This window comes from Schistocerca cancellata, chromosome 6, assembly GCF_023864275.1.
Source record: "Schistocerca cancellata isolate TAMUIC-IGC-003103 chromosome 6, iqSchCanc2.1, whole genome shotgun sequence".
In the NCBI taxonomy this organism is placed as follows: Eukaryota; Metazoa; Arthropoda; class Insecta; order Orthoptera; family Acrididae; genus Schistocerca; species Schistocerca cancellata.
This window is the reverse complement of record NC_064631.1, coordinates 394,407,334-394,434,868: the sequence shown is the minus strand read 5'-3', so window position 1 is coordinate 394,434,868 and position 27,535 is coordinate 394,407,334. Positions and strand designations below refer to the sequence as shown.

The 27,535-nt window shown below is 39.4% G+C and overlaps 1 protein-coding gene across 1 annotated transcript in view; it reads left to right on the top strand.

Moving 5' to 3' along the window:
- The window catches only part of LOC126191566 (ribitol-5-phosphate transferase FKTN-like), an 88,454-nt gene extending 65,630 nt beyond the window's left edge, over positions 1-22,824 (top strand). Inside the window, exons 4-5 of the mRNA XM_049932482.1 lie at positions 19,674-19,932; positions 22,381-22,824. Of these exons, the coding sequence (XP_049788439.1) occupies positions 19,674-19,932; positions 22,381-22,597 (476 nt within the window). The 3' untranslated portion in view covers positions 22,598-22,824. The remainder of the gene's footprint in view (positions 1-19,673; positions 19,933-22,380) is intronic.
- Positions 22,825-27,535: the final 4,711 nt, after the last annotated feature.

The window sequence follows — 27,535 nt, the reverse complement described above, 5'->3', positions numbered from 1 at the left end:
CTCTCCACATTATTTTAAATATTGAATCAGCAATGTCTTCTCTGGTCACTTTGAACAAGAGAATAGTGTAACCGAAGATAGTATTTCAAGTAGCCATACCATTAATAGTATGATGTCGACAGTAAAAAGCCCCATCGAATGTTCTTTGTTTGTAGACATCATCTCCATCTTTTGTTAGTTATTACTTCTCCAGTCTTGCAACAACAGTCGGCCAGTTTTAGCTGACAATTACAAGGTTGCAGGAAAAGGCAGAGAGAGAGAGAGAGAGAGATTTTAGTTTTTCAACCAAGAATACATTAAAAACAGTCATATTCTGTTTCTAAACATTCATGTTCTAACTTTCCTGAATTGATAAGGGATACTAGTCTTAATTTTAAAGAAATGGTGAGGTTTGTAGGCCTCACATTTGTTTTAAACTTACTTGGGTGCCACACTTTAGGGACCTGAAAGCTCAGTTTGTAAAAGCACTAAATATTTTAAAATGCATTAGCCATACTTCATGGTGAGAATACTGACCCTTTCTACTCCCTTTTCACAGAGTGTTCTTCTGGTCAATGGATGGACGTGAGTGTATGGTGTATGAGTCTGAAAATCATTCTATTTAAAAATGTTGGGTGTGATACACCGTGATGAAATTAGACTGACTCCTGGGGCCCCATTCCAAACCTATGAGCTGAGCCTGGTGAGAAGCTACTTAAAATCAAGTGGCAACCCTTCGAGGTCAGCAAGCCTATAACACAGTATCAATTCCACAGACACCTACATACCATACCATGTCCACCCACCAATGGAAAGATTTTTTTAATAATGGACAGTGAGCTTTGAGGCCCTGTATGATCCACGTGAAAAAATACAACTTTGGTTCCTACAGAGGCTCAGAATTGTTGTAGATTTGAGACATTTTAAGACGGAATGCACTACATATTCAATTTCTATATCTTTTTTTAATAACATTTGAGACAGGCATCATGGTCTCAATATTGTGTACACTGATGGTTCAAAGTAAGGGGACTCCTATGACTGTTTAGAATTTGTTTTCCCAATGAAAATATCATATGTACTGCAGACGTAAATGAAATTCTGAAGGCAATGGAGCAGAGGAGGTATTTTTATAGCAAAAAGTTTAGTAACTACTTTAATTTTCTTAATGCTGTACTGACAGTGCAGAAAATGTATCCAGCAGCAAATATTACAGAAAATATGTAAGATCCTCTTCTTTTTCGTCTTCAACAGGATGGGAAATGTGTATCATTCTGCTGGGTATCAAGGCATATGGGAATATGGAGAAACAATTAAGTAACCAAGGAGTCCTGCAGGGAACGTGATGAAGGCACAATGTCCAGTTCTCCTGCAGGCTGTCATTTGATTGTTGAGTCAGATAGCCATGCAACTGTGGGAGGAAGAGTGGCAGGCATTGAGGGATGGAAAACTGTGCTCATTGAAGGCATCTATCCAGCAAGACAAATAAACTGTGTGATCCATCTCTGTTCCTCAAAATATGGATTCATATTCTGCTTAGATGCCTGTGGCATGCATATCACTGTATGTCAGTGCAGATGGATAGCTGGAGTTGTGGAGAACCTGTAGAAAATGGACTGTAGGTGATTGAAAGCTCAGGTGTTAGGATTGTGATAACTTGCAGAGAAATACTGAAGAGGCCACGGTTTTGTCATGAAATGTAGAGCCACAGAAGCATTTTCTATTGTGATGACACGACAGTAGAAAATTTAAGTGGGGATCTGTCCTCTGGTTTAGCTGACAATGAGAAAAATCTGGCAAACCTTTTAAAATATTGTTTAGTGTATGGATTCAAACATAAGCTTTTAGGATGGAGAGTATAGTCTGTTACACAATGGCTTACACATCCTTTGTATTCCATTGTGGCAGTATATTTCCCATTACAAACAAAATTAGTTTTAGATCAGAATTTTACATGTCCATTTGATAGAGTGACCCCATATTAGACTAGTGCAATATCCATTTTATAAGTATGTATTATCAGGAACAGTAAAACACGAAAGGCTGGCCGTGGTGGCCAAGCGGTTAAAGGTGCTACAGTCTGGAACCGCGCGACCGCTACGGTCGCAGGTTCGAATCCTGCCTCGGGCATGGATGTGTGTGATGTCCTTAGGTTAGTTAGGTTTAAGTAGTTCTAAGTTCTAGGGGACTGATGACCTTAGAAGTTAAGTCCCATAGTGCTCAGAGCCATTTGAACCATTTTTTGAAAACACAAAGAATAAACAATCTCTGTAGCACTACATGCTTCGTGGGAGCAGTCAGCCCAGGCCAGGAGGCCAGGGCTGTGCTATCACTGCTTGAGTACTAGTTGCTATTCATATTTTACTGCCCCTGTTAATATAGATCTATAAAATGAGTATCTCACTAAACTAATCTGGGACTGCTCTGCCAAATAGGCATGTAAAATTCCATTTTAAAAATCGTTTTGTTTGTAACAGGAGACAAGCCCATACTTCCCGTCAAAACTGGGCATCACGATAGACGTGATGAGCACTATTTGTTCGGGCTTGCAAGCTAATATCCCCAAAGATGTTTGGGCTCACATGTAGCATCCAAATATACTAGACACAAATTCATAATACAGTAACATAAATATCCTAAGCACCAGCTCTATTGTGTAATTATTTGTAGTGGTGCTGATGTAGCATGCTTTAAATTTAAAGAAACTTATACATAACATAAATTATCAATTGCAGCATTTTAATTAAATGCCAAATAAAACTATATGTTTATAAAAATTGACTGTCTATTGAGATGATGCAGAAATATCAGCGCCACTGCGCTACTTTCATAGAACCATATGGCCATAATGAAGTCTCCAGTGGCGCTCCACAGATTCGGAGTCGAGTACCCTGCCGAAATTCTGTATGGCTGTGCATTCCATTGCCAACATTTTTCGGGAACAAATCTGTTGAAATTTGAATTGGGTGTAGATACCAGAAAACAAACACTTTCTGAAACCAACCAGGATCTGAAATGAACACTTCCCCCAGTGGAATCTGTGGTGTCACCGCCAGACACCACACTTGCTAGGTGGTAGCCTTTAAATCGGCCGCGGTCTGTTAGTATACGTCGGACCCACGTGTCGCCACTATCAGTGATTGCAGACCGAGCGCCGCCACACGGCAGGTCTAGAGAGACTTCCTAGCACTCGTCCCAGTTGTACAGCCGACTTTGCTAGCAATGGTTCACTGACAAATTACGCTCTCATTTGCCGAGACGATAGTTAGCATAGCCTTCAGCTACGTCATTTGCTACGACCTAGCAAGGCGCCATTACCAGTTACTATTGATGCTGTAAAACATGTACCGTCAAGAGCGATGTTCACCTATTATGGATTAAAGTTATGTATTCCAACAGATACGTACTATTTTTGCTAGTCTCAATTCCTTGTCATGTTCCAGACCTCACGCCAGCCTGCATGAGCTTAAACGCGTGCCTTTCGGCTTCCTGTCTTAGTGGATTGGCTGTCTTTCCAATCCACAACAGAATCAATACAAACAGATCTAAACTACACAACAATTGATTTACAGCATTTGCAAGATGCTCGTAAATTCTCCAATGATTCTGACACATTATTCAAGTACCACCAGAGACTTGCATCTCGTGACAAGAGTCCCAGTAGACTTCATCGGCAAATTCTTATTTTCTTTTAATTTAAATAACTCCCATTAGACTCAAGACTCCGTGCAGTGAAGCTGCATACACAAAACGTTGCTCCATACAACAATAAATTATTTCCGCAAATATTCTCAGATAAGTAGATAAACATACATCTGTTGTCCTAGGTAAGCATTGTTAATTTTCATTTTTCCAAATTTCTCTGACCTCCATGCACCCAAATTGCCTTCCCCATAACTTATAATTTGGAAATTACAACAAACATAAAACCATCCAAAAACTTATGTATAACACATACAAACATACACATAAATAAATCCCTTATATACCCCCAAAAACTTAATTTATGTGCATACAGTGCATTGATTCTTGACTTGATACCATTTACCAAATAATTGAGTTTCCGACCTCCTCGCACCCAAATTTATAATTGCATAGACCTTGTGCCCAGAAAAAATCCTTATGCGGCAAAACAACAAACAACCTACAATAAATCATGAAATAAAACATTGCAAATTACCCCTCCAAATAATCTTATACTCTAAACTCAGATACACTTGTTTCTTAACCTACTTTCCCCTTCTCTTCTATCTCTAGAGTACACGTATTCTGTTTGATCCACCCCTCAATTTCATACTTGTCCCAAAATAATTCATTAAATGCTTCTTTCACCCCAATTTCATTTTTTCTCCCTTCTCTATCTTAAACTTCTCTTGAGTCCACAAATGAGGTAGTAATGATCGTAATCTTCTACCACACCATCGCCAATTAGTTACAGTAAAATCACATTCCCCCTTAAGATACCATTCTGTCCAAATATCACTTTCTATATGACAATCAAACTCACTGTATTCTCCCTTAAAATTATCGACATTAGTAGCGACAACATCATTATCATGAGATAAAGCATTACTTTTTACTTCCACGTCATTACAAACACCTTCACAAACAGCACTTTCAACAGCCGCTGATACATCATACAATTAATGACATAAAACCTCTTTTACATCTGTCGACAAATCACCAATATAAGAACCGTTCATAATTTCACCATCCTCTGCTTTACATGACATAAATTGTGCCTATGGCGTCATGCAATTTCAGAATCAACAGTACCATTAAATATTGCTGCATTTTAATTTAAACCTGAGCATAATACCTTTTCCTCTCCTACACGCTCCTGTGCCGCATTAATTTCAGATCACACATCAAATTCAGATCCACATTCATTCTCAAACAAACATTCAAGATCCACAAATCCATCCAGACTTCTGGGTTCACCTCCATTAGTAGAAAGATACACACAGATTCCTTCCTCTGAAGTATCAATACCAGCAGCTTCAACTATCGTAACTTTAGCACATAAAACATCATTACTACCTTCCTTCAAAATTAATTCACCAATATCCACCGATACACACACAAATTTATCAACGGCTGACGAGACTTGTGCTACGCGCCCTTATTAACCTCCTTAACAACTTTTGTCTTCACAATATCACCTGAAACATCATCACCTTCATCACTATAATCATTACTGCTGGTTAGTATCTCTTTAGAATTTTTTATACCATCTAACTCCACCAAATTCAGCTCCACCTCAGCCTCCTTTTGGCACATAGAATCTTTCATTGTATTAACATTCACACACTCTTTCATGTCACATTCATAAAACAAATCATTTAGCCCTAAATCGTCATTATCGCCTTTATTATTATCTTAGGATTATGCCTTCTATGTATGATCTGATTTGAAAATTTACTTATTTGATGCATATGTCTTACTAATTTCATTTCAAAATTCTGACGCCTTTGTGCCAATTTATTAACACCTATCACATTTGTGTTTACTCGCTTCCTGTTCATCGCCGGTTTATTTTGGCATCGTCTTCAGACCTGAGATGCAGCAAAACCTAGTTTCCCGATCTCCCATTATGCTGGTTCATTTCACAAGGTGCCGGTCCCTCAAATCTAAGTTCTTGGTGTCGGTCCCTGTCACGAAAGTACCCGTTCCCATTACCCCTTTGAAATTTATCATTGGGCGTGTTCCTGTTGCTGTTTCCCATATCAGAACTGCTGTTGGCATTCCGTTGATAACTTCTTGGATATCTTTCATAGTAATTATTCAGGCTGTAGTTATGATTTCCACTCTGAAAACTATTTGTCTGCTTACTTTGCAGTTTAAATTTCAATGGCCTTTCTAATTTTTCTACAAAGTTCCAAAATTTGTCTGTTGAGTTGCTAGGACCATGCGCTCGATCGCACTGCAAATTTTCCAGTAACCGCCTTTACAACGTCGTAATTTCAGTGAGCATTCCCAATGGACATTTCACATACATTAATCTCGCAAGTTCACGTTTACAAAATTCTTGCATCGACCCATTCCCGTATTTAGATGTTGGCCTGTTCAGAAACTCATTTTGTCATCTTGGAGTCCTGCTTACGTCGCCTCACTCCAGAACTTGTTCAGGAAACTGCTTTCAAATATTTCGTAGGTAGTGAACGTATCACTGTGTATATTTGCCCATGATTGCAGCTCACCTTCTAAATGTTTTTTCATGAATTTTATCTTCACCTCGTCGGACATTCCCTCCCTGCATGCTGCTAGAAAATTTACTCGGTAATACTTCCCGTCGTCTCCAATTCATTTTGACCGATCCTGAGTTCATCCACAGAACACTGATCACTGTAGAAGTTTGATGTGTAGCTAAAGAATTCAATTCACTTTTCATTTCATTGATTTGCTTTTTAACTTCACTATTTTCAATTTTAATCCTTTATTTTGTTTACTTCTTTCTCCCCTTTACCTATTCAAATGGGTAAGTTGCTAACAGCCTCTATCGTCTCAGCTATTACAGCATCTTGCCTACTCATACAATTTCTTACATTGCCACCCAGATCTGCCTGCAACTTCTCCACCTTATCACTGAAATTTTTCTCCGCTTGATCTACCTTAGAGTCAAGTATCCCAACTTCATCAGAAATTTTGCCCATTTCTTCCCGAATGATTTTTAAATTACACTTGTGACCCTTTGGTTAAATTGTCTGGCTGATGGCAAGTTTGTGAAATAAAAGTTAACATAACACATAAAAACAGCGATAATAATATCAGGAACTAAATTAATGACCCATAAGTGATGTAGGCCACACAGTTGCAATTTGGGTTAGATTAATGTTTATTCAGAAAGCAAACTAATACCAAAAGTGGTCGTATTTAGAATTACTATTACACTCGAGCGCATATCCATTTGACACATTTCTATCATTCACAATCTCATCGCGAAATACAAGTTATCTATGCAAAAAGTGAGAGATCACAGCAGGCACGCAGCTACTCACCACTCCGAGGCTTAGTCTCGCAATACCACAAATGCAAAATTTTCTAAGTCGTTTCACTTCGTAGCTGCCTAAGAACTGACCGTCTGCTTTCACATCTGCATCCGAACTGTACCCTTTGGTGTCTCCTGCCAAACTGTCCGCTTTCACATCTGCACTAGCATTGTTCTCTGTCCGTCCCCAGTGTCGAACATACTCACTCAACTGACTAGTGCAGTTCCTTTTCCTGAAGCCATCCATCTGATTGGCTACAGCTCATTGTACACTATTTTACATTTTAACATACTTAAATAATCAAAGCTTGACCACTTTCAAGTTCTAAATAAAGTAACAATAATATCCATTACATAATAAACATTAAATTCTTTTATATAAAACCAGTACAGTTTCCTTCTTAACTTTGAATGTCATGGCCAGTAGTCTTGCACCAATTTGCTTTCTGATAAATAAAGAACAAAAGTAAGTATTGTGCACCAAACTTTACAACAAGTATTCTATTACCTAATGATTCAATAAGGTGTCAAGATGTCATCATTCAATGTGTTTGGTTTGGAGGAAATGATGATTTGATGCTTAACTGAAAACACTGATATTTTAAATTTATTATATCTTTTAAACAAATAAAGTTACAGAGTTGATATTTACAACATTTGTGATTTTAATGATGCGCTTCTATGTGAAATGCCGATCGTTCATATTTTAGCATTCAGGTCTTTGTTACAAAACTTGTTAATTTCACTTTAACAGTAAATCCAAAACTTTCATAGATATGATCAATATTCAAGTTTTATTGGGATCACCATGAAAATTTATGGAGGATGGCAGATTAAAATTACTGTGGCTTGATTCCCTGCGTTACTCCAGAATTAAATAGTTTTCATAAATGTTTCCCTTTATGACCGACCTTAGGTCTGCCATATTTAACACTGCTATGTCTCCTCGGCCACAAACAGATTCTACTGGGTTTCCCTACGACATAGGTTCTCGTCTGTCTTACTCACACACTACAGTGCTAAGGCCTCAATACACAATAGACACCTGTGCATTTCCCCATCTCATGGTAAATCTGCACCCTTAGCGGCACATGGTTCTCGATGACAGGGTTTGTTTTACAGTTCCTGTAGGCTGGCTCTTTTGGGCCATATACTTAAATAAGAGTGCAATGCATGTTACCTCACAGGTTGACTGCAGCTACACAATGCGAAAATGAAACTGCAGATATCCATGCAAAAATCGCAAATATATTTATAAAAAATTCCACTGCTTGAGTTGTGTTTTTTTCTGATAGGCTTATTTTGGCTATGGCCAGAAATAATACATGAAATTGTACCATTTTTTGTAGTTACATATTATGGCTATATGGTATGTGTATCTATTGGCTCTTCTGTCTTGTTACTCTTGACTTCCATATCACATCGATGGAGTACTGCCCCTTATTAAATTGCTGTCTATGATTTTGAGACAGCTTGTTGGTCCTTATTAACATCAGGGCATGTTGCCCAAAGTATTTTAGCTCATGTGTTAACGAATTTCTGACAACATATTTGACAGTTGCACCAGAAGTGCTATATGGTTACGAAGTTGCTTTTATTTTATGTCAAATTAATTGATTAATCCCTTAATTTTTGTTGCTACATTTATCTTTGACTGTTTAATGTTTTTGTTATTCCTATGTTTCTCTTTTTTCATAATTTAGGATTTCAATAATATTTTCAATATAGTTTTTATGTTTAAAGTCTGTGCATTTGTTTAGTATGTTCTGTAGTTGCTGAACTATGTGTGCATATGTATTTCCATTTCTTCAGGAAGCCCATTTCCATTCCTAAGGACATTACAATATGTGAAATTTGAGAACATGGGCAACAGAAAATGCACATCATCCGGTACCACTTCATTCTGCAAAGGTTACTGTGCGGTTACATTTATTGTAAGGCCGTATTTTTCTGACGAGATGAGTCCTGTGAGTCCTGTTACCTGTACAGTGCTATGAGAGGCTATTGCACACCAACATCATTACAACCTTTCAACAGCATGGACATGTGGGTAGGACCATTTTTTTGCCAGATGGCACTCTTGCACAGTCAGTGAAGCAGCTGTTGCAGTGGCATTTCAGAAACATTAGAATTATCAGCTGTCATTTCTCTACAGCCTGGCCCCTGCTAATCATCTGATCTTAATCCATGTGAATTTTGGCTGTGGGGTTTCTTGAATGATGTTGTGTTTGAACATAGCAGAATTGAAGGCACACATTGTGCAACACATTACAATGTGATTCCCGGGACAGACTGATCTGTTGTAGAACATGCCATTTCTGAATTTCTGTGAGAGGCAGCAATGACACAGACAAGACAGGAGAGAAATTGTGATGGTTGGTGGCAGGAATCCAAAATGATCTGTACATTAAACTTTAAGATTACTATAACACTTTATTTCTACAGAGAAAATAAACTTAACTTCTCTTTATTCTTGTGCCTCCTACATACAAGTACTTCGACATTCTGTTACTACTTGCAAAACACAGGCTGTGTATTGTCTTCCTTATACTCAGTACTGATGCTGTCGAACTGGGCCGACCATCAGTGATGATGATGATGATGATGATGATGATGATTTGATTATGGGGCACTCAACTCTGCAGTCATCAGCACCCGTACAAAGTCCCAATTTTTTCACTCCAACTTTTTATGCAGTCCAATCTATTAACTAGTACGAATGATGATGATGATGAGGAGGAGGAGGAGAAGGAGGAGGACAACACAAATACACAGTCTCCGGGCAGGGAAAAACCCCAACCCGGCTGGGAATCGAACCCAGAGACACTGAACTCTGTCTTCCTGGAGGATCAGCGCTGCCAACTCTTTCCATTGTCATGTGGGCCAGCGCCTTCTTGATGCCGTTTCGCGGTGCTGCACTGGCTGGTGTGCAGGCAATGCTTTAGGACTGCACAAGAACTAAATTTTATTACAGTCAATATCACAAGACACACGTACTAGAAATGTAAATTTATTACAATCATGGTTTCCTCTTGTGTTTCCTGCAGAAGATATTCAACACTTCTTCAGTGTTGTTTGTTGATGCAATATCTAGATGGATATGCATCCTTACAGATGATATCCAACACTTCCTCAACATTAATTGTTGATGCAATATGTTGATGGATATGCATCAGTGCCAGTTGATATAAACAATCTTCTGTCATCCTGTTGTGAAATATGACTTCAGATGTTGCAGGGCAGAGAAAGGGCTTTCCATAGTGCTGGTTGTTAAAGAAAATGTGCGCAACAACTGACACAGGACTTTTGGTAGCACCGTTGTGCTCCAGTCAAAACTACAAAACAAGGGAGATTGTCTTTGTACGCTACAGCAATTTACAAAACATGCCCCTTATCTTTATCACTAAAGTTCTACAACAGAGGTTTTTGTAGATGTCTGATTTTTTGTAGCTGAATTGTAGGAAATCTTAATGACATTTCATTTTACAGATGATTGTGAAAAGATATGAACACTAACAGGCGGTAATACTCTTCTACAGACTGGGTCTGTTCAAAGCATAGCTGCACATTGCTACATAAACAGAATGTCACCTGTAAGCATTTCTGAAAGGTCTCCATTGATTAGTAATAATGTCTATTTATCTATACATTCAACTAGCTTTTACTCGCCGCATCATTTGCGTATCTGTAGAAGTGTTACGATGAGTAAGTATCGAAGAAGCACAGCTTGAGACGTGTGCTGCCCCTGCACTCCCCATCACATGAAGTCATGTGTTACAAGTTTAATGTCTTTCTGTGTCTCTTCAGAAATGCAGTTTCAGTGCAATTTAAAAACAAAAAAACTAGTTTAATCATAATTGTTGCAACATATATTTGATGAAAGTCTGTTCAGCCATTTAAAGGTAATCTGCTATGTAAAGTAGAGGGTTTTCTGGCACAAACATGCTGACTAATCAGAGTGTGGTATGTAATTTGGTGTCGAATTGAAACTTAGATTTCAAAAATATCTACAAAAAGTGCATGAAAACATTTATTTATCTTCTCTGACTATAACAATTTTTGTGTGTTCCGTTCCATGTGACAGGTGCAATCAAAAGACATAAATGGTGATTATGGGTAAAATGTAAAAGATAGGCATATGCTCTCGTGGACTTTTGTGTAGATCTTTTTGAGACCTACAATTTAGTACTTTCCAGTTTGATGTAGCTCTTATTGCCTGCACAAAGTATAGCAAAAGAGTGCTAACAAGCCCGCATCTCGTGGTCGTGCGGTAGCGTTCTCGCTTCCCACGCCCGGGTTCCCGGGTTCGATTCCCAGCGGGGTCAGGGATTTTCTCTGCCTCGTGATGGCTGGGTGTTGTGTGATGTCCTTAGGTTAGTTAGGTTTAAGTAGTTCTAAGTTCTAGGGGACTGATGACCTAAGATGTTAAGTCCCATAGTGCTGAGAGCCATTTGAAGTGCTAACAAACTTTTTTCTCTGTTTATTATTATTATTATTATTATTATTATTATTATTATTATCATCATCATCATCATCATCATCATCATCACTAATGCAAACTGATTTAATTTGTTTTTAAGTACAGTAGAGTCCCATTAATTCAAGCTAATTGGGACTGGATCTTGTTCGGATTACCGATTTGTTTGGATTAGCCAGAATTACGATGACGAGTTTCTGGAATTAAGTATACCAAACAGATAAGTGGGTACACCATGGTAACAAATGGAAACAAGTGTGGGAACAATGGCTTAATCCCACTTCGTGCCCTTGTTGTTGTGCATTGTTGAGACCTTTGTAGTGGCTGAGGTCAGTGCACTGCCAGTTGGCTCGCAAAGTGCTATGTTAGTTATCGATCGCTGGCACGCGTAACAGTTGTATTCTATTTGTTCAGGTGTAGTGGTGTACGTATTTTCGTCATGAGTAAACAGAAACATACGACTTTAACTCTCAAAGAAAAACTGAATGCTTTGAAGCAGATAGACAATGGTGAGAATGTATCTAAACTGGCAGTGGAACTGGGTGTTGGTAAAGCAACCATTTGTGATTGGAAGAAGAACTGAGAGAAGCTTGAACAGTCCTGTGCAACGTCTTCCAGAAAAACACTCAAAATTCGGCAGACTGTGAAACAGTCCCAGTACAATAAAATGGATGTAGCTCTTTTCCTTCAGTTTACATAGGAAAGAGAAAGGGGAACTCGTTTGAGTGGAGCACTGGTTCAGGAGAAGGCTGTTTACCTGAACAAGTTAATGAATGGTGATGGGTCTTTTAGTGCGAGTATGGGTTGGTTGGACAGATTCAAAAAACGTCATGAAATCCTCCAGCTAACAATTACTGGAGAGAAGCTTTCTTCTGACAGTGATGCAGTGAAGGAATAATTGTGTGAGTTTGAAAAAATGATAATAGAGGGAAGGTATTCTCCCCAACAAATTTATAATGCTGACGAGACTGGCCTTAATTTTGGGGCATTGCCAACAAAATGCCTGGCATCAAAAGCAGAAGACCATGCTCCTGGTTGTAAAATGTGCAAAGATCGTGTGACTTTATTAGCGTGCAGCAGAGCTGCTGGTAATCACAAGCTGCCTTTAATGCTGATCGGCAAATCTGCTAGGTGCAGAGCTTTTAAAAACTGCAATGTGAAGTCCCTGCCCGTATATTATTGCAACCAGAAAAAAGCATGGATGGATGGTAAGCTATTCAAAGAATGGTTTCACGGCCAGTTTGTTCCCTCTGTTTGACAGTTTTCTAAGGAAAATCATTTGTCTCCCCATGCAATCCTTTTGATTGATAATGCGCCTTCTCACCCCTGCACTGAGGAAATATGTATTGGAGAAATTGTGGGGAAGTTTTTGCCACCGAATGTTACACCACTTTTACAGCCGATGGACAAGGCCGTACTACAAACATTAAAACTGATTTACAGAAAACAATTTTTAAGAATGCTGATCCATGATGGTAGTGTTCCTTTAGTGGACAAGAAAAAAGTGAAGGGTGTTGTTTATTGGGCCACTAAGGCATTGCAGAATATTTCAGAAAATACTCTGAGAAAATTGTGGAGAAAACTGTGGACATCCCTTGAATTTCAGGACAACTTAGTTGAAAATGAAGAGTAAAATCTATTACAAATGATACAGACAATCCCAGGATGTGAAGAAGCTAGTGAAGGAGACATAGACGAATGGATGACAGTGGATGGGGCATGTGTGGAGAACCTTACTGACGCTGATTTAGTTGCTGCTGTGAGTCAAGACCAGGAAGAAGTGGACTGCTGTGACAGAAGTGACTATGAGCCTGAAAGCGACAAAGGAGAGCTGGTGCCACACAGTGATGTAGCAGAAGCCCTTGACCTCATGCTACGTTATTTGGAGCAACAGCCCACTGCTACACATGCTGATTTTATGTTTATGAGATGGTGGTGCAACTAAGCGTCATATAACAGACTGTCTTCATTACGCCAAAAAACAATGAGTTTTTGTCATCTAAAAAGTAGGGATAAAATATACGCTGTATTTTAGTAAGTTTGGCTTCTTTTCTTTCATTGTTATGCCTAACATTTTTCATGTTCAGATTAACCGAACATTCGGATTACTGGGGTTTGGATTAACGGGACTCTGCTGTAGTTTATATTCTTCGTCAAGGTTCAAGCTATCTCCATTCCATTCAGTGTTTCTGCCATGAGGGAGTGGCAGACAGACAGAGTTACCTTCACATTTATGACATTGGTACCTTTTGGATTACTCACTGTGCCTTTCAGCAAGAAGTGGAGTGCTGTATCATCACTGAAATATGCTGGTTCACGATAAAAATGCCGAACAGGACACAAGATACTATTTTCCAACAACAGAACTTTGGCCAAATGCCAAGATGCATAGAGAAACAAATGTACTGGCTGTAAGGAGCCTGAAGATGATGGAAAATCGAAACGTGTACCTCCAAATAAAGCTATGTATAGAAACTGGTGGCTGTACTGTTCATTACTAACTAGGAAAAGACTCCAGAGACATCAGATGTTTACTGAAAATGTCTGAATGTGTGAACCTGGAACAGCCCTAAAAATTTACAGATTTTTCACAAAGTAAAAGATTTAACTTTACTTGCGAGTAAAGCCTACACAATAGTTCATTTTTCTGCTACTCAATCACGAAACAATAGGTTGTCATGTTTTGTTGAACTTTATCATAAATTCTGACAAAAAAGAAACAAAAAACAATTAAATGAAGGTTTAAAGCACAAGTCACACTTATGTTCCATTAATGGGGGCTTTCTGCTTTTTTTAAACTCACAGTTATATTTTGACCATAAGTAAACCCAAGAATAACTAGACGTAATACACACAGCATATAGCCATAACATGTAACTACAAAAAATTTAAGCAAATGACGATAAAATTTTGTGTACCTGAACAATATAATACCAATATAAGGAAAAGAATAGATCGCTACACACCATAAAGATGACATGTTGAGCTGCAGACAGGCACAATGAAAAGATTGTTACACATTTAGCTTTTGGCCAAAGCCTCCCTCAGAAAAACACACACACACACACACACACACACACACACACACACACACACACACACACAAACAAACAAACAAACATTCACACAAGCAAGTACGCCTCATGCACACATACCTGCCATCTCAGCTTGACAATGGCAGTTGTAGTGAAATAGGCTTATTGCAGTAAAGAAATACAAGTGAAGCAACCGACTTATGTATTATTACAAGACTTTTATATCATGCTGTGGGCCCAGATAAAGTTAAATTGTATATTAATTCTTGTTGCGTTTTATAATTCTGTCATTTTTATCCACAATTTTAGTACTGGCACTATAGATCTCACTATTGTGCAAACAACCAGTACTTACTTCTTCACACTACTGTGTAATGCTCAAATTAGGAATATCATACATCGTTTATAAAAAACAAAAACCTCAGCCTCATATTGTGATAAGCACTTTATGGATACCGTAGTTGTTGAGTAGAAACAGCTATTAGAGAGCAGTTCTGGGGCACACTAGTTGTATTAGGCTGCTCAGGTATTATGTGGTACTGTGCCAGCTTCAACATATGTTACCGGTTACCCTATTTGCTGGCGTGACACCTACAAATTTTTCTTCCATGATTCGCAGCAGGAAGGTTATACTGCTGGTGGGAACTAACATACACCCTATAAAGAGGATGCAAATAAGTACACCTGACCAATGTTCTGCATAGCAAGCTTTAATTAATAGTAACAGAACACAGTTTCTCTGTGTTTTTGAATGGAAAAAAAATCAGGCACTCTCACTTGAAAATGTCACACTCAGATACCCAAAAGGTCTTATGCTGGAAAAGCTGGCACATTAAAATCTGTGTAATGTTTAAGAAATGGGTCTTATCGGATATAAATAACCATTTCCCTATAGGCTGCCCAACTCCAAGCAGTAAAATAACTTGGAAAGTATCCTACAGTAAAAGCTTCATAATTCCCTCTACTATAGCAAGGATCTTATCATGTAAGCCATCACGGATTACTAAAAGAAGAATTAAAAGGTGAATGGACAAAAGGACAGTTGGTTGATATCCAAAATCTTACGAATAGCATAAGTGATGAATTGATGAAAACAGCAGCATTTATTTTTAAATTCACTGAAACAGTGCTGCTGGATCATATAACAGTGGAATATATTAGTCTCAAAGTGAAGTCATAAATTCCAACTGGGATGTGCTGCTTCAGATGTGGCCCATCTTCCACATATACAACAGTTACGTAAAAGGGAGACCAATGCAGTGAAACTGCCCAATGTTGGTACTTGTTCATCTCCAGTCTACAAGATGCAAGATGTGAGCAAGATTAGTCGGTGAAATTTGTGGGGTCATATACGTTCGACTGTGCCGGCAGTGTACATGAGGAGTACAGTGATGACGATACTTGTGTAACAAGTGAAAGTGATATTGAAACAGGTGTCTAGCCATGTAATTCATCATCCTTGCCAAACAGGGGGCCACAGATCCTGTCTCCAGTGTAACGTAATAAAGGACAATCATTGTCCAAGGAGCTGGTAGTAAACATATTTACGTACATGGAAGATCATTCACAGGCGGACAAGGCACACTTCTGTCAAAAACTAGATTGTGCACATCAAATAGAGTGCAACAAGGATTACAGTGATTTCAAGGGAAGCAGTTGATGGTTGCTTAACTTCAAACAGTGCTGCAGAATGGGAAGACATAAGATACTGAAATTTCAAAGAAAGCATCAACTTGACGATGCACAACAATCTGCAGGATTGGCCCGAAAATTTGTATATGAGATAAACAAACTTATCCAATGATTCAGTAAGGAATTTGCTTTCAACTCTGACCAATTGGGATTTGAAGAGGAAATGCATATGAAAGGAACCTGGGAGGTACCAAGACAGTTGTATGAAGATCAATGAACATCAATGGCTTAACACATTATGCCAATTGTTGATTGGCCAGAAAGCTATTTATTGTGCTGCTAAAAGTTGGAGGTGCTCAACCCCTTACGATTTTTTTTCATGTTCAGTATACCTTAAAAAATGATACTTCTACTAAAGCAAAAAAAAAAAAGAACCCGTGCAAGCATCACTATTGGTACTTCATTTACTGAGGATCTCAATTTGCAAGTCAGGAAGCGTGAAACGGTGATGTCTAACACAGTAGGTAAAAAGTGTCGATGCACACCCTGACTTTGGTAGTGAAATTTCAGATGTGAACTTTCCTCAAAACATGCATTTCTCACCCCAGAAAACTTATAAAAGCTGTATGCAGTAGTATGAACTCAAGAAGCTAACAAGTACAGGCCAAAACCACCTGACCATATGATGGCTATTTTTGTGAAAACTATGGGTTATGCAGTTTCCCTGCGAAATCATTCTGTCCCTATTTTGCCCACAATAAGTTCTTCACCTTGACAAAACTGAAAAGAAAGAAAAATAATACTTTTGAGTGAATGCAGCATTTTTGCCTCCACTTAGACTGTTATTTGTTTATTTTCACTGGTTTTGGCTTATGAAACTGTTGTCTAGGAATATTTTTAAATTTAGCAAATTTCTAAATTGACAGCACCTTCACAGTCCGTGTCTCAGTTCATATCGGTTTACTACATTCTATCGTAAAACATTACAATTTCCACCGAAAGAATGATCTCAATGGAGGTGAGAACTAAAGAATGTATAGTCACCCCCCTTAGAGACACGTAAAGCACCTTTCTTCCCATCTTCACCATTGGCTTCCAAACAGTCACTATACTAGTGTACATACTATATAAACATTACCTGTACTTGCCCCTAATGACACATTACGTGAAGAGACTCTCACTAAACTCATTGTGCAGCTGTTGTGCCCATCCTGACTTTGTGTGGATGTAAATGTACGTTATGTGGTGTTTTATTCCCTTCAGCCTGCTCTCACTTCAAACTTTTCAGAAGTTTTAAAGCTTCTACACGTGCTAGATGTACTTGAGAGCACAAACCTCAGTGCCGCCACTAATCACTCTGTGTCATAGATCTCTTAGTACGAGGGCAGTTCAATAAGTAATGCAACACATTTTTTTTCTGAAACAGGGGTTGTTTTATTCAGCATTGAAATACACCAGGTTATTCCCCAATCTTTTAGCTACACAACACTATTTTTCAACGTAATCTCCATTCAATGCTACGGCCTTACGCCACCTAGAAATGAGGGCCTTTATGCCTGCACGGTACCATTCCACTGGTCGATGTCGGAGCCAACGTCGTACTGCATCAATGACTTCTTCATCATCCGCGTAGTGCCTCCCACGGATTGCTTCCTTCATTGGGCCAAACATATGGAAATCCGACGGTGCGAGATCGGGCCTGTAGGGTGCATGAGGAAGAACAGTCCACTGACGTTTTGTGAGCTCCTCTCGGGTGTGAAGACTTGTGTGAGGTCTTGCGTTGTCATGAAGAAGGAGAAGTTCGTTCAGATTTTTGTGCCTACGAACACGCTGAAGTCGGTACTTCAATTTCTGAAGAGTAGCACAATACACTTCAGAGTTGATCGTTTGACCATGTGGAAGGACATCGAACAGAATAACCCCTTCAGTGTCCCAGAAGACTGTAACCATGACTTTACCGGCTGAGGGTATGGCTTTAAACTTTTTCTTGGTAAGGGAGTGGGTGTGGCGCCACTCCATTGATTGCCGTTTTGTTTCAGGTTCGAAGTGATGAACCCATGTTTCATCGCCTGTAACAATCTTTGACAAGAAATTGACACCCTCAGCCACATGACGAGCAAGCAATTCCGCACAAATGGTTCTCCTTTGCTCTTTATGGTTTTCGGTTAGACAACAAGGGACCTATCGGGAACAAACCTTTGAATATCCCAACTGGTGAACAATTGTGACAGCACTACCAACAGAGATGTCAAGTTGAACACTGAGTTGTTTGATGGTGATCCGTCGATCATCTCGAACGAGTGTGTTCGCACGCTCCGCCATTGCAGGAGTCACAGCTGTGCAGGGCCGGCCCGCACGCGGGAGATCAGTCAGTCTTGCTTGACCTTGCGGCGATGATGACACACGCTTTGCCCAACGACTCACCGTGCTTTTGTCCACTGCCAGATCACCGTAGACATTCTGCAAGCGCCTATGAATATCTGAGATGTCCTGGTTTTCCGCCAAAAGAAACTCGATCACTGCCCGTTGTTTGCAACGCACATCCGTTACAGACACCATTTTAACAGCTCCGTACAGTGCTGCCACCTGTCGGAAGTCAATGAAACTATACGAGACGAAGCGGGAATGTTTGAAAATATTCCACAAGAAATTTCCGGTTTTTTCAACCAAAATTGGCCGAGAAAAAAAAAGTGTTGCATTACTTATTGAACTGCCCTCGTATGTTCTACCATCATAAATGTTGCACTCCAGGGATCTGGGTGCAACTAGTAGAATGACAGGTGCCTGAAAGTAACATAATTCACCATGCTGCTGATGCATCAGTACGAAAGTCTTCAGAATAGCTTGGAAACAAGCACACCACTCAGAAGAGGTTAAGGTGCAGTTTACAAGACTACCTAGGCCTTCCAGAAGGTTTACTGAATCTAAGTAAAAGGCAAGAATTTTAAAAACAAAGCAGAAGAGATTATTGTTACTGTTCGATTTTCGCTTGATTTGCTTTACTTTTATCCCAGTACCAATTACTACGCTTTGCATTATTTCTGATTGTGTTCCTTCTACTTTGGATTTCTGAGCACGTTATGGGAAAGCAAGGAAGGCTTTCTCCCAGCCGCCACCAGTTTTTAGTCAAATCATCAACCATTCTGCTCATAGTCCACACATATCAACTCATTGACTGTACTCAAAAAGATGGCTATGCAAAGTTTTCTTCAAATTCAACCTATATATTTGAAAATATTTGTGTTTTTTCAGTGTATTGCAGCTAGGAAATGGTGTTAGAGAGGTGTCATTAAACAATAATGCGTGTTTCATATACAGCAAGCATTCAGTGTGTCCATTTAGTAACATCTGTACGTATTTTAATCTCACCCTCTTACACACACACACACACACACACACACACACACAGTGGTAGAGGGGGAGTAGGCATATGTTGGTGTATTAGAAGTAACCTTGCAGTGAAGTTAACATATTAGATGTACCAAATTTCTCTTTTTTTTTAATTAAATCTGTTGAGTTCCTCCTTTTTGTTTTATTATTACAGCTGACTGTAATTTTTCAGGCTACCTACGACAATGTGACATAATACCGTATGGCAGGGATGTGGATATTGGAATATTTATCACAGATTACAATGAAAAGATTGTAACAGAATTTCTGTCCCACGGTTTTACTCTCAAGCATTGGTTTGGAAAGATTAATGACAGTCTTGAAATATCATTTAAAACTGGAGATATCAAATTAGATATTTTCTTTTTCTACGAGGAAGAGTATTGGGTTTGGAATGGTGGGACACAAGCAAAAACTGGAAAGAAGTTCAAGTGAGTTAAGCAGTTAAAATAAATTTTCTGCTGGTGGCTATTTGTGAGTTTCATGCCTCCTTGCTTTTCCACCTGTTTAATTACTTTCTTAGTTTTATTTTCTTGTTGGCAAATTGATGACAAATACTCATTGTTGTCTTCACTAATTTTTTAATTAATGACTAACAAGTCGCCTATTGTGTTACACTAACTTTCAAAGCCTCTATTTACAGAGTATCATTCCATTGATACGGCTAAATGCATTACAGTGAATATCATGGTGGTTTCTTCAGTGAGAATATGGCAAAGTTCCTTCCACACCATTTTCCCCTGCACTTGCTCTCACAGACAACCCCTTGAGTGCGAGGCCCTACATATTGTCTACCATGCAACCACACTGTTGGCTGCTACTGTCAACAGGAGGCAGAACTGGAGGTATGCAATGCCGAGCACAGCATGAGGCTTGGAGCTTAGTTGAGATTCTTAGTCAACGATTAACTCACAAGAGTGCTACAGTACTAATGGAGTTGATACAAAGCAGAGCAATGACAACAATAAACAAGGCAAACATTGTATTATATCTACAACAATAGTTGCCGAAATTGACATTTCAGTAGAAAGGAACCCAAGGTGTTTCGCAGAGTGAGAAAGAAGTAGCAGATGAAATATTAGTGTTTCTGCAAGGTGAGTTGGTGAAATGTGTGATGTCGTATACACCCGATTGTGCGGACGATGTACATGAGGAGTTCAATGATAATGATGCTTGCATAACAAGTGAAAGTGATATTGAAACAGGTGTCTAGCTTTGTAATTCATAATCCTTGCCAGACAGAGAGCCACAAATTCTGTCTCCAGTGAAACATAGTAAAGGACAATCGCTGTCCAAGTAGTGGGCACTAAATGTAATTACATACATTGAAGATTGTTCCCAGCATTGTAAAAAAGTAAAACAATTGTGAACAAATTTCGAATATGTCCACAGCAATGTGGCCACTAGTGCATAAGAAAAACTACAGATAGTCAAAGGTGGACAAGGCGCACTTGTGGCAAAAATGGTTTCTGTACATTTTAGAGGATGTGCATGATAGTAACCTAATGTATTATGCACATCAAATTGAGTGCAACATAGATTACAGTGATTCCAAGGGAAGCAATGGATGGGTGCTTAACTTCAAAAAGCACTACAGAATTGGAAAATGTAAAGTACTGACATTTCAAGCAACGCATCAATTTGACACACAGCAAACTGTAGGATTGGCCCCAAAATTTTTATATGAGATAGATAAACTTATCCTATCATTCAGTAAGGAATTTGTTTTCAATTCCGACCAATTGGGATTTGAAGAGCAAAAGTATATGAAAGGAACCTGGAAATTAGAGGTACCAAGAGAGTTGTATGAAGATCAACCAACATCAATACCTTAACACGTTAGTATACAATTATGCCGACTGTTAATCTCAATGGTAAATTGGCTGGAAAGCTTTTTATTGTACTGTAAAAAATTAGAGGTGCTCTGTCCTCTACGATTTTTTCTCGTGCAGTATCTTACAAGGGAAATAGGGCATGTGACAGCAAGCAAGAGTGGGAAATGGCTGTAAGAGAACTACAACTATGGTATGAGCACTGCTTTTGACCAATAGCTGGCAAAAATTACTTGCTTTTGGCTGTTTCCTGTTCTGTGTATAAAAATCATACTCCTTTAGAACAAACTATCCCTCCTGAAAGTGTGTGAAATTTGCAGTTCATACCACCTGGAACCACTGGACAAATTCAGCCTCTGCATGTTCTTTTTTTCCCCATGCCTGTAAAAAATTATCACAGTATATGCACCATGCCTTAATAGATAGCTGGTTTCATGTTAAGCTCCACAGCAAACTGTTTCACATTTGGTTGCATCCCATCACACCAGTAAGCATTCTTTAAGGATGGATACTTAGCTGAATGTCCTGTAGGGTTTGTAACTCCCATGTATTTCACTTTCAGTCTTTATGGTGTGGACATTTTTGATCACTCTGATGCATCATTTTTAATTTGGTGTTCATGGTGCAAGTTAATTGTTAATTTTGAACATTTCTGGATGGTCAGTGATATCTATTTTGTGAAGTGTAATACATACATCACATAGAATGTTGATATCTACATCTACCAGACACTCTTTTTCTGTCGCCTTCTTGATGTGTATGGTGAGTCATTAGCAGCTAACATTTTTCCGGTTATAATTATTAACACAAGACTTTCAAATGAGCCGTACTAAAGATTGAACTTCCGACCTCCCACTCAAGGGGTTCCTTGTCGGTCTCTAATGACCTTAAAGTCAAAGGAATATTAAGTGTAACCCATTTCCCTTTTCTTCCAATTCATATGATGTCAGTGGTGTGCTCTTAGAGATAAGTAGATACTGCAATGGTCATGAAATTTTGGCCCATCACTCAGTAAAAGAGTAAGTGAAATCTTGTTTTATGTTTCAGATATATTTTTCCACGGTTTACTCTCTGCTGGACAGAGTTTCTGGAACTTAAAGTTCGTGTACCTTGTGAAACGGAAACATATATTGAAGCCAACTATGGTAAGAACTGGCGCATTCCTGTAGTTCATTGGGACTGGAAGAGCAGCCCTCCAAATGTTAGGGAGAATGGTGTGTGGCCAGTACAGGAGTGGCAGCATGTGATTCAGGTGTATGATTAAACGTCTCCGAGTGGGCCGAGTAGAACTAAATGTCTGAAAGGCAGTATTGTTATTTTCTGAAGGTGCTTATTTGAGAAGTTATATCTATTCAATAAAAGCCATTATGCTTTTCTGGAAAAACAAAAAAAACACACAAGAAATGTAAATTTGTAACTGAGGTATGTAACAATGGAAAGTGAAGGTTGAAATATCAACAGTATTATGAAAAGTCAGACTGCTACTCGCTCTAAATACACTCCTGGAAATTGAAATAAGAACACCGTGAATTCATTGTCCCAGGAAGGGGAAACTTTATTGACACATTCCTGGGGTCAGATACATCACATGATCACACTGACAGAACCACAGGCACATAGACACAGGCAACAGAGCATGCACAATGTCGGCACTAGTACAGTGTATATCCACCTTTCGCAGCAATGCAGGCTGCTATTCGCCCATGGAGACGATCGTAGAGATGCTGGATGTAGTCCTGTGGAACGGCTTGCCATGCCATTTCCACCTGGCGCCTCAGTTGGACCAGCGTTCGTGCTGGACGTGCAAACCGCGTGAGACGACGCTTCATCCAGTCCCAAACATGCTCAATGGGGGACAGATCCGGAGATCTTGCTGGCCAGGGTAGTTGACTTACACCTTCTAGAGCACGTTGGGTGGCACGGGATACATGCGGACGTGCATTGTCCTGTTGGAACAGCAAGTTCCCTTGCCAGTCTAGGAATGGTAGAACGATGGGTTCGATGACGGTTTGGATGTACCGTGCACTATTCAGTGTCCCCTCGACGATCACCAGTGGTGTACGGCCAGTGTAGGAGATCGCTCCCCACACCATGATGCCGGGTGTTGGCCCTGTGTGCCTCGGTCGTATGCAGTCCTGATTGTGGCGCTCACCTGCACGGCGCCAAACACGCATACGACCATCATTGGCACCAAGGCAGAAGCGACTCTCATCGCTGAAGACGACACGTCTCCATTCGTCCCTCCATTCACGCCTGTCGCGACACCACTGGAGGCGGGCTGCACGATGTTGGGGCGTGAGCGGAAGACGGCCTAACGGTGTGCGGGACCGTAGCCCAGCTTCATGGAGACGGTTGCGAATGGTCCTCGCCGATACCCCAGGAGCAACAGTGTCCCTAATTTGCTGGGAAGTGGCGGTGCGGTCCCCTACGGCACTGCGTAGGATCCTACGGTCTTGGCATGCATCCGTGCGTCGCTGCGGTCCGGTCCCAGGTCGACGGGCACGTGCACCTTCCGCCGACCACTGGCGACAACATCGATGTACTGTGGAGACCTCACGCCCCACGTGTTGAGCAATTCGGCGGTACGTCCACCCGGCCTCCCGCATGCCCACTATACGCCCTCGCTCAAAGTCCGTCAACTGCACATACGGTTCACGTCCACGCTGTCGCGGCATGCTACCAGTGTTAAAGACTGCGATGGAGCTCCGTATGCCACGGCAAACTGGCTGACAGTGACGGCGGCGGTGCACAAATGCTGCGCAGCTAGCGCCATTCGACGGCCAACACTGCGGTTCCTGGTGTGTCCGCTGTGCCGTGCGTGTGATCATTGCTTGTACAGCCCTCTCGCAGTGTCCGGAGCAAGTATGGTGGGTCTGACACACCGGTGTCAATGTGTTCTTTTTTCCATTTCCAGGAGTGTATTACACATTGAGTTGCAGACAGGCACAGCTTTTTATGGTCAGTAGCAGTCTATCCTTTGCATAATATTGTTAACCAAGGTATTCATATTACTTACCCTATATGCAGCATTTTTGCCACACAGCAAATTTATCCCATGTTTTCCACTATATAATAAAAATTCAAAAACCCTCACATCATAACTGGTAGTGGTAATCAGCATCAAGAAGTGAATTCAGTCCGCTGGTGATGGGCAGATTGCTACATTCTAATTCACTTAGCTATTACATAATGCTTTTTCATCACCATGACTTTTACTGAATAGATCTGCTGGACACCAGTTCCTTAAGATTATGTATATTTACACATGTAGAATGAAAATGAGTGTTGGGCTTTTTTTGCTTGGCATATTTGTGCTGAAAATTGTTCTGTAATTTGTTTCTAATTTAGTATGTGTATTCAATTTTGTTAAAAACAGTTAACTACCCCTCTCCGTCTGTGGTATGCGTGTATGGGGTGGGGGGACTGTTTCATACAGGTATCTAAGTACTGTTAAACTATGCGCCATAACGAATTTTCCACTCTCAGCAGCACTGCAAATTCTCAAGCATTTGAGGTAAAGAAAATATTACTTTGCCTTCGTTTCCCTCATCTGTTTCGATATGAGAGGTGTAAGTGACATCATTCCAAAATGATAATATCATATGATGGGTATCTTTTTTCTGAACGTAATAAGAATTATTTAAAAAACAAAAATACCCACCTTTAAAATAAGTATTGTGTTAGGCTACATCCTACTAAATCTGTCTCAATTGAGCATCATTTGAAGTGTTTTGTTCGAGTTTGTCATATCAGTAGTGGATGATTTTCAGCAACAAGAAGAAACTTTGCTATCTCCGACTGCATATTTTCTGTATTACTGTATGATATAATTTCAGATACATTTAGGTTGTGAGGAGCTAATGAAATAGCCCAAGAGTGAGTGTTATATCCAATTTTTCCAGTGCAAAGACTAACCATCTATGTGCTTTAGAAGCTTTTGCCTTGATTCTGTTACTCCAGTATCTCTCTCTCGTAAGCCTCAATGCTGCAGGTATGTCATAAATTAAAACATTTCTTGACAACATGATGCTTTTCAGCAATCTAAGGTGGACTACTGTTCATACAAATATGAAAAGATGTTGGTCAGTTATTCGCAGTATTCTTTTATTTGCTCTTTGAGGTAGGATGCAGCTGGAATGTACCAAATGCCTTAATTTAATGGCTTCTGTGACTTTCAGATCTGATGACTAGAAACTAGGCTTATATTTTTATGTCACATGTAGGTAACAATCAGCAATATGAAATAACTTCATTAATTCATCTCTTAAAGTACTATTAAGTAATGCAGGTTAGAGCACGAAATTGTTCATATAGCTTGAAATACTGCCCATGAAATGGGACTTAAAAAAATCACTGTTTATTGACCTAATATTTATGGGGCCCACAGAGGAGGTGCTCGCTTCTACATACATGCCCACCAAAATCTAAAAAAGTCATCAAGTCTTGGAACAGCAATGCTTTTTGTTAACAAAATACAGTGACAGGAATCTTCTTTTGAGTGAAAAAGTTTATCAAAATTCATTGAACTTAAATCTTCAAATAGATTAACACATTGCCAGTCACATATAATTTGTATGGCGACTAATCAGTACATGAATGTCCAGTTTTCTGCTGTACTCCCACATTAAAATGTTCGATGTCCAAACTTAGAGTCATCAAAGAGAAAAGCTGTCTATACCAAATCAAACTCCCCCATGACCTTGAATGACTGAAGTCCAATGACTGTGTGACATCTTTCTAGGTCTAACACCAACGTGAATATTTTTAAGTTGCACAAACTAACAGAATTTCTATAACTCCAATAACCAGTCATCTCCTAGCACTTCTTACTTCCCCATATTGCATCACAACACTCACTGGCATGAATGTCAGTCACCCGGAGTTGATGACTGTTTCTCAGTGCTATCAAAATTGCATTTCACTTCACCATGTAAAAGTTTTTCAGTCTATATAGATGTTAAATAAATAATATGATGAGTCTTTCCAGCAAGCATCTTGTTATGTGCTTATAAATTCTCTGTAACTATTATTTATTCTGTAGTCTTTTAAGTATTGAAATCATCTTTGCAGCATAAAGTTGTTATATTCTCATGTGCTGAGGAAGGGTAAAGAATCGTTTATGTGGATGTTATTGGAAGTATGTGCTGAGCTGTGGGTGATTCAAATTGTGATCAAATTTTTTGATTCAGCTTAAGACTTTTTCTTTCTTTCCTCCTCCTCCTCCTCCTCAAAATCAGACTGAGGTGCATCATTTGTCACTGCATCTCAGCCAGCTTGTCTTTGGATCTACTCTGTCATGATACATTTGTTTTCTTTCTTTTACTTGTAATTAGCATTTATAATATTTTTTATTGAAATTGCAGGTAAAATATGAAAAAGTCTAATAATGTCATAGTAAATATTAATTCATAATTGTTGATAGTAGATCAGTTTTCTACATTGAATTACACTTCTTTTGACCCATCTTGCAGTTCTGTGCATTTAATAGAATGAAAGTTATTAATTTTTGTACTTTGTATTAACTTGTATGTATTCATCACTCTCTAGCTGCTAAACTAATTATGCTATGAGCTTCATCATGGACTGATCAGCTTCATCTTGACGGGACCTTTAATTTGATATGCTGAACTCTTATGTAGGAATGGTATATTGTGCACATTCTATTGTCTCTCTATACTCTAAGAGCCATCCACTTTTTATACTGCCCCATCTTTTAACTGGTAGTGCAGCTCTCTTCAGCAAGTCCTGCATTTTGCACACAGTGCCTGACAGATGTGTCATTACGAGTTATCTAGAATATCACCTGCAGAGAGATTTCTAAACCACAGTTCTTTTCTCTCTCTCTCTCTCTCTCTCTCTCTCTCTCTCTCTCTCTCTCTCTCGCTCACTTCAGTTAACTTGGACATGAGAGGACACTTCTACCTTCATTTTAATAAAGCTATGGTGATCGGCATGATGATTGATACTATTTCCACTAAAACTGTGAATGATTTTTTTGATTGGCTTCTGGATCCACATGAAGAACTTCATGTGCTGTATTTTTCTGTGTGTCTGCTAATGAAAGGAAATTGTATGCTCCCAAAAAATATGGGTTTCACACTGGGATGGTGGCTGTAGCTTTTGTAAAAGCAACCTCGCTGTTATTTCTGCTAATTGTGCAACTTCGATTTTCATTATAGAGATCTCATCACAGGTGATGGTT